Below are 7,551 nucleotides of genomic sequence, written 5' to 3'. Positions count from 1 at the left end.
ACCCGGGCCCGGCCGCGGCCGCGCCGCCAGCACCATCACCGCCCGCCGCCGGGGGGCCCCCAGGTGAGTGCCCTCCCCCTACTCCGGAGCTCAAGGAACTGGGGGTCGTAGGTGGCCCGGTCCCTCCTCTAGAGCGATGGCGGTCAAGGAGGTGGGTTGTGGGGGCCCCAAGGCCACCTGGTTGTGCGACCGCGGTCACATCCTGGTTTCTTCCTGGCTAACCCCCACCCCAGGCCATGCCCATGCGGAGCTATGGGTGTGCGGGTTCCGTTCGGAGTGTCCCTGGGTGTACGACTACACCTCGGGGCGTCCCGCTGCATCGGTGGACGTGCGAGAGAGGGTGTCCGTCTTGCCCTCCCTCCTCTTGGGTTACTGAAAGATGCCGGGCCAATCCTGCGTCTCCTGCACGTCTGGCAGTGGTAGGGGAGGGGAGATGTATGTGTGGGCTGGGTACCAGCGGGGGCAATGGGCACTGGTGGAAAGTGGGGGGAGGAGCCGGCTTGAGGCCCCCCAGAGGGTCTGACGCAGCAGCCGGCGCCACTGAGCCGGCAGCAGGCCGGGTGGAGTGGGGGTGGGGCGGGGGTACTGCAGGGAATTGTGTGGAGCAGAAGGGGTGGCATGTGGGAACGTGTGACCCTGGGAGCTCGTGGGGGCTAGCCTTGTTGGTGACCTGCTGGTTCAGGGAGTGTAGGATACTCTGTGGGACAAGAACGGGTGTGGACGAGTGTGTGTACCAGAGCCAGCAGCTGGTGAAGGAGTGTGTGAAATCTGGCACCTCTGCCCAGCAGCCAGTTGGTGGTAGTGGGGGGGGTCATATCAGCAGCTCCCTAGGGTCACCCCAGCTCCAGGATCCTGGAGTTACCTAGGCCAGGCTGCTGGACAGGGGAGGAGGGTGAAGCCATAGTTGCACTCAGCCCTGACCCCTGACCCCATGGTATCCCCCAGGTTCCCCCAGCCTTGCCGCAGGAAGGGAATGGGCTCAGTGCCCGCGTGGACGAGGGCGTGGAGGAATTCTTCTCCAAAAGGCTGATCCAGCAGGATCGCCTGTGAGTGAGGGGCAGTTGCTGGGGGTGGGAGAGGGTGGGATGCCCCATGGGCTCTCTCACTTACTGCTGGTTGTCCCCACAGCTGGGCCCCCGAGGAGGACCCGGCCACCGAGGGGGGCGCTGCTCCTGTCCCCCGTACACTGCGAAAGAAGCTGGGCACCCTCTTTGCCTTCAAGAAACCTCGTTCAACACGGGGTCCACGGCCTGATCTAGAGACCAGCCCTGGGGCAGCTCCCCGAACCCGAAAAACCACACTTGGTGATCTACTACGGCCACCAACCCGTCCCAGCCGTGGTGAGGAGCCTGGTGGGGCTGAGGGGGGCACCAGCAGCCCTGACCCTTCACGTAGGAACCGGCCTCGCTACACACGGGATAGTAAGGCCTATTCGATGATACTGTTGCCTGCTGAGGAGGAGGAAGCAACACTGGGTGCCAGACCTGACAAGGTGAGGCTGAGTGGCAGGAGGTGAGAGCTCTTCTGGAACCCAGGGCAGTGGGCTGTCTCCTGACTTGGGCATTTCTTTCCCTAGCGGCGGCCCCTGGAGCGGGGAGACACAGAGCTGGCTCCATCCTTTGAACAGCGGGTACAAGTGATGCTGCAGAGGATAGGCGTAAGCCGAGGCAGTGGGGGTGCTGAAGGCAAGAGGAAACAAGTGAGTCGGGGGGTGGGAGGGCATGAGCATGAAGTGGGGGGGGAAGGTGGCATGCGGCAGACTGTGTGTGACATATGTGACCAGGAGGAGACTCATGACACATGGATAGGTCTAATTGTCAGTTCCACTCCCTCTCCCTCAGAACAGTTGTCAGAGTCTACCTTTCCTCCCTCTTGGCTTCTGCCCAGCCCCAGGCCAATGGTGTCTCCTTCTTGGACCGGGGAGAATCCCTTCTCTGCAGGTCTAGCAGAAATCTGACCTTGTCACCTGTACTTGAAATGACAAGTCCTCAAGGGGCTTCCTCTCAAGACACTGCTTCAAGGCCCCATGGGGTCTCATCCTTGGTCACCTTAAACCTCACTGCTCTCCTCCTTTGGATGCAAATCAGAGCCTGCACATGTGCTCCTGGGTTGGGATCTCCTCCCTGCTTCACTACCAGGCCCGCATCATGGGTTAGACCAGGTTCCTCTTCAGCCACCCCTGCAGTTCCCTGTGGGCCTTCCCTGACTCTCTTCCATGGCCACCCTAAAGTCACTCTCTGACCATAGTTGCTAATAAGAATCACAGCCCTACATACCCTCCATGTAATGATTTTTCAGGAACACGTGAAGTGGAACTTGACCTGAATTTAGAAATATTAGAGTGTGGGAAGTACATCACAGGATTAAGGCGGTCCCATTATTTATGTGTCTATGAATGTGCATGCGTATGGATGTTACTGTGTCGACTGTCCACCATCCTAGACTAAGTTCCAAGAGGGTTGGAACTAGGTGTGCCATGTTCTTGCCTAGCCCAAGATGGGGATTCTGTGACTGGATTATAAGAGCAAGAATGAACAAAAGGACAAAGCTAGGGGTGTGTGTGGTGGTAAGGGGGCAGGACCGGAATGTGGCTGCCCTGTTTCTTACAGAGCAAAGATGGCGAGATTAAGAAAGCTGGCTCGGATGGTAAGTAGGACCTTGGGGTAGAGCAGTACATTTGGGGGGAAAGAGGTGTCCTTACAGATAGTCCCTAAGGCACTTGCTCTCCTGGGGGAGGAAGGGGAGAGGACAGGTTTTTCTTCCCCTCACCTCCAAGGTCTGCTGCCTGAGCTCCCAGTCCTGCCTTGCAGGTGACATTATGGACAGTTCCACAGAGGCCCCTCCCATCTCGATCAAGTCCCGCACCCACTCTGTGTCTGCTGGTGAGTGAGGGCCACATTGTGTGTTGGGGAGGTACAGGGACAGGCAGGAGAGGGGAGTCAGACCATCGCCCAGACCCATCTCCAAGGCCTGGCCCAGGTCTTAGCTGACACCCTTCTCCCTGCAGATCCCTCCTGCAGACCTGGCCCAGGAAGCCAAGGGCCTGAGTCTGCCACCTGGAAGACACTGGGGCAGCAGTTGAATGCAGAGCTCAGGGGCCGTGGTTGGGGCCAACAGGATGGTCCAGGCCCCCCTACTCCTTGTCAAAGCCCAAGTCCCCGCAGAGCCAGCCCCTCCCCAGACAGCCTGGGCCTCCCAGAGGATCCTTACTTGGGCCCCAGGAATGAAGGTAGGCAGGCATCTGACTTTCCACCCCAGTCCTGGACTGGGGACTGGAGGAGTCCCTGCTGGGAACTCAGCTCCTCTTGGGACCCTGAAGGTGGGAGGCAAGGGCTGGAGCGGGCACAGCTGTTGGGACCATTCCCTGATACCCTGGCCTCCCCCAGATGGTCAGCTGAGGCCGCGGCCTCTCTCGGCAGGGCGGCGAGCCGTGTCTGTGCATGAGGACCAGCTCCAGGCCCCTGCTGGTGAGGGGAGACACCTCCATGTGTGCTTGAATGCAGGAGGATGGGAGAGGGTGGGCTTCTGGGGCTCCCTTAATGGCTTTGTTCCCTGGAGGAGACCACCAGTGGTATGAGGGCTCAAGAAACCGGGAAGCCAGAGGCCAGGTGCAAGGGTTTGACAACAAGCCCTTCCTTCTAGCCTGGCTCTGCTTCCCGAAGTACAACCTCTACCAGGCATGCAAGGATGCAGGGGATGGGGGATGCTCCGAAGGCAGCAGTGTGTGTGCACACACGCATGTGTACACTAGAAGTGGGGAAGGGGGTTGGGGATGGACAGACAGTAAGCCCCTAGCAACCTATCCCAAGCCTTTCTGTGTTCTTTAGAACGGCCCCTGCGGCTGCAGCGCTCCCCCGTCCTGAAACGCAGGCCGAAGCTTGAGGCACCCCCATCCCCAAGCCTAGGTAAGACAGGGTCAGGGCCAGTTGAGAGGGTGGCAGAAATGCTTGGCCCAGCCCTGACCCTTCTTTCTCTCTTCCCTGTCCTTTCACAGGATCTGGTCTTGGAACCGAGCCTCTACCCCCACAGCCCACAGAGCCCCCCAGTCCTGAGCAGAGCCCACCCTCCCCAGCCACAGACCAAAGAGGCGGCGGCCCCAACCCCTGATCCTCTTCTCTCCTGCCGCATGAGATTATTTTATTAAAAAACTCAAAGGAAGCAGAGTGTGGAACATTTGTCCACCCCCAGGCACGGACCTGTGTATGCATATCCTTCAATGTGCCTGCATGTCCTCTCACACCTGAGTGAGCTCAGACTCCAACTGCGGCTCCATCAGAAAATGCAAGGCCCAGGCCATGAGTTGGGGAGGGAGCCTGAGAAGAGATATGGCTGCAGGTCAATGTAGCCTGGGACTGGTGACCAAAGAGGTGAGGCAGTCTGGCACTCACCTGGCAGCTTGGACCTGGGCACAGAGAGAGGTACAGGGTGGCTCATACTCATATTGGAAGGCAGAACCATCACGATGCTTCTTTGGTGGGTCCTGAAAAAGGGGTATGGTATCTGGGGAAGGACTAACAAGGACCCCTAACTCCATCCAAGGCTATTCCTGCCCTGTCCCGGCTCTACCCAAAGCCTTTCCCATTCTCCCCTCCAGTTGTAGAGACCATGCTCACCCAGACAGGACAGGCCTCCTGGACTCTCTTGGTAGTTCTCGTCCTTGGAGAAAGTTGCTGGTTCTTGGGGATTAATGCTAGCTCTTTGAACTCCAGGGCAGGTTTCTGAGGCCTGGTCACACGGGCTTGGTGTGGATTGGGGATATGGCCATGAGGCAGGAGACTGGGAGTACAGTTCCGGAGTGGGGAGTTGGGTGTACCGCTGGGGTGTGGAGAGCTGGGGGGCAGAGAACCAGGGGCTGGTTGGGGCTGGAAGCTGTCCTTCTGTACTGAATCTGGACCAGCCAAGGGCAGAGCAGGCAGAAAGCTGATGCTGGCCCCACTTTCCTCTGATAGCCCATGGCTGGGTAAGGCAGGGGTTCCTGGGGAGGAGAGGATTCACTGTGGTGGGCACAGAGCTCTCAGCTCAGACCAGCTGAATGGCCTATGAGCTCAGGAAGGACTCCCAGGGACTGTGTTCACTCTCCACCCCCAACCAATCACCCTGTCACACCATCCTGCACGGCCCAGGGATCTGATTGACAGACTACAGTGAGTGCTTGTGTGACCTGAGCACCGCCTCACCTGAGGAACTAGGTGAGGAAGAAGACATCAGGGTCAGAGAAAAGTCTTGCACAGCTGGGTCTGGTGGGGGCAGCTCAGGGCCTGGAGGTTCAGGGAGGGTTTATCAGCACTGTGGACTTTGAGCCCCAGGTACCCCCTCCTCTTGACCTCTTCAGTCCCCCTTACCCTGTGCCCTCTGACCGGGGCCCAGAGAGTTCAGAATTAGCTGGTCATTCTCAGAGATGTGAAGCAATAAGCTGGGGACAGTGTACACATCTTCTCCCTGTGGGATATGAACTCTCAGCATGGCCCTTGCCCAGCTCTTCACCCTCACATCTCCCAAGGAAAGCCCCAGACTGACCGTGGCCCTGCAGCATGAGGTAGCCCAGTGGGTGAGGGGTGGTGCTGTGCCAGGGCCTGCCAGCATCAGGCAGCTCTCAGCCAGGCACACTAGTGCCTCCCGATGCTCTTGGTCCTCATATACTTCATCCAGAAGCTGGGACAGTGATAGACCTAGAGACAGGAGACAAGGGGAAATGGGTCAAGGTTCAAAAAGGGGAAAGAGAAGGGCAGGTGGGGAGGGGGGATTATTGCGGAAGCAAGGGGTTGAGGCAGAAGAGGTCAGTCTACAGGGAGTTAGGGTCACTGGTCAACCCTTACAATACCTGCTCTGGGAGGTGTAGCCTCTGAAAGGTGTTCTCTATAGGAACAGAGTAGAGAGGCCTCAGGAACCATCCTGAGGCTTGTCTACCCAGATCTGCCCTCCCCTCATGGGACCACATTTGGCCCCAGAGCCCAACCCCAGACTCACTCAAGGCAGTCATAAAGCTTTTTCTGAACATCCACATCTTGGTTGCTGAGAAAAAGAGGAGAATGGCAGGCAGACATGTTAAGGGGTCAAGGCCTGCCACCCAAAAAGCCTATGCCAACGCCAGCCAGGCCTGGGTGGGGAGAGTTATTGGAGGGTGGAGGCATCACTTACCAATCAGTCACCAGTACCGGGAGCTGTTCTATGGGCAGTAGGCTGAAGCGGTCCACCTGGAGATAGAACTCTGCGGGCTGGAGGAATGAGTTCAGGGGCGGGTCTCAGGAGTTGTCACGAAGAACCAGGCCCAATAACCCGCCCAAGCCAGCCTCACCACTCACCGCGCCGCCCTCAGCGACCTGGACGCGGACCCTGCAGTCCCGCAGCAGCAGCAGCCGGCCCTCTAGCCCACGGAAGCCGAACTCCTTCTCCTCCCTACGATAAGAACGACCCTCACTGCCCAGCCCGCCGAACACAAGTCCCGCCCCCTATCCTCTAGGGCCCGCCCACCTCAGCCTTCAACCTCGCTCACTCCCAGAAGCCCCGCGGCGCCTCTCACCAGTTCAAGGTGTCCAGGGTCTCCCGCATCAACAGGCAACGGATACTGTGGGTCCCGTCAGACAAAAGCAGCGTGGCCCCGACGTCCGACGAGTAGGAGGCGTGGGATGGGCCCGGGGCCTCGGCCTCCTCCAGTACCTGACGGCGCAGACCGGTTTCAATCCCACCACCCTAGGCCTCCGCCCCGGTCTCCGAGCCCTGAGTAGGGACTCACCTCCAGCAGCTGCACGGACCGTGGACTTGAGAGTGCCTCTGATCCCAGAATCAGCTGTCGAATCCAGGGCCGTAGGGCCAGCTTCCCCACACCTGCCATTCGGTCGGCGGCGACTAGCGGAACACAGCTGCCCCGGGTTTCCCGCGGGCGCAACGGCCCCGCCTCCCGTCGGAAGAGGAAGCGCGCGAGGTTGGGCGGGACCTGAGTCTGAGGCCCCGCCCACAGGCGCCTGCGCGTGCGCACGACGGTGTCCTGCTCCGGAACTTGTGTGCAGATTTCTGTTCGCTATACTGGCTGCTGGCCCCTTGCTCTTACTGCGGCATCACTCCAAGAAGCGGCCCGGCGTTTGGGCCCTTCGTCAACACTCCCGTGGTACCAGGAAGGAAGGGAACAAAAGTTGGCCCGGATAGAGAGGGATCCGGGGCCGGAGACTGCGGCCGAGTGTGGTCTGAGCGAGTTGGCTCGATACCATTTCAGCGCCGTGTGACCTCGAGGAGGTTCAGCAAATATTTATTCTGACTCAGTTTCCTCATCTACAAAATACACAGTCTTGTAAGGCCAGTGGGAATAACAGTACACAGAGCTCAACAAATTTTACATACCTTACCCTTCTCTCGGATTGGCCAAGTCCTTCTCCCAAAACCGGGGAAGCGCTGTCCTTGGCGTAATGACGCAAGAGCAGAGGAAGACTCTTCTCCACCCCCATCTCCGTTTCCTAGGAAACGTGGACTCCGCGTTCCACTTTACGTCCTACCCCGTTGACGTCATGGTCCGGATGGGAAGGCGGGGCGAGTGCTGCTGCCAGGGGCGGGGCGGCG

General features: G+C 59.2%; 3 protein-coding genes across 3 annotated transcripts in view; 2 read left to right on the top strand and 1 right to left on the bottom strand.

The window, feature by feature from the left end:
• The window catches only part of CARMIL2 (capping protein regulator and myosin 1 linker 2), a 12,761-nt gene extending 8,603 nt beyond the window's left edge, over positions 1-4,158 (top strand). The window contains exons 30-38 of the mRNA XM_008065773.2: positions 2-63; positions 946-1,046; positions 1,129-1,492; positions 1,577-1,699; positions 2,610-2,646; positions 2,811-2,882; positions 3,008-3,229; positions 3,828-3,905; positions 3,995-4,158. Of these exons, the coding sequence (XP_008063964.1) occupies positions 2-63; positions 946-1,046; positions 1,129-1,492; positions 1,577-1,699; positions 2,610-2,646; positions 2,811-2,882; positions 3,008-3,229; positions 3,828-3,905; positions 3,995-4,107 (1,172 nt within the window). The 3' untranslated portion in view covers positions 4,108-4,158. The remainder of the gene's footprint in view (position 1; positions 64-945; positions 1,047-1,128; positions 1,493-1,576; positions 1,700-2,609; positions 2,647-2,810; positions 2,883-3,007; positions 3,230-3,827; positions 3,906-3,994) is intronic.
• On the bottom strand, positions 4,118-7,439 carry ACD (ACD, shelterin complex subunit and telomerase recruitment factor). Its single transcript, XM_008065764.2, is given in 14 exon segments — positions 4,118-4,313; positions 4,389-4,480; positions 4,614-4,975; positions 5,178-5,258; positions 5,343-5,439; positions 5,518-5,669; positions 5,822-5,856; positions 5,968-6,012; positions 6,139-6,215; positions 6,303-6,396; positions 6,521-6,657; positions 6,734-6,856; positions 6,858-7,047; positions 7,336-7,439. Coding segments are annotated over 14 exon segments (1,668 nt in total). The 3' UTR covers positions 4,118-4,234.
• A 60-nt stretch (positions 7,440-7,499) lies between these two features.
• PARD6A (par-6 family cell polarity regulator alpha) overlaps positions 7,500-7,551 on the top strand; it is a 2,009-nt gene continuing 1,957 nt past the window's right edge. Inside the window, exon 1 of the mRNA XM_021716386.1 lies at positions 7,500-7,525. Coding sequence (XP_021572061.1) covers positions 7,500-7,525 — 26 coding nt within the window. The remainder of the gene's footprint in view (positions 7,526-7,551) is intronic.

This window comes from Carlito syrichta, unplaced genomic scaffold, assembly GCF_000164805.1.
Source record: "Carlito syrichta isolate Samal-C Ts95f unplaced genomic scaffold, Tarsius_syrichta-2.0.1 Scaffold308803, whole genome shotgun sequence".
In the NCBI taxonomy this organism is placed as follows: domain Eukaryota; kingdom Metazoa; phylum Chordata; class Mammalia; order Primates; family Tarsiidae; genus Carlito; species Carlito syrichta.
This window is presented reverse-complemented; position numbering and strand designations above follow the sequence as displayed.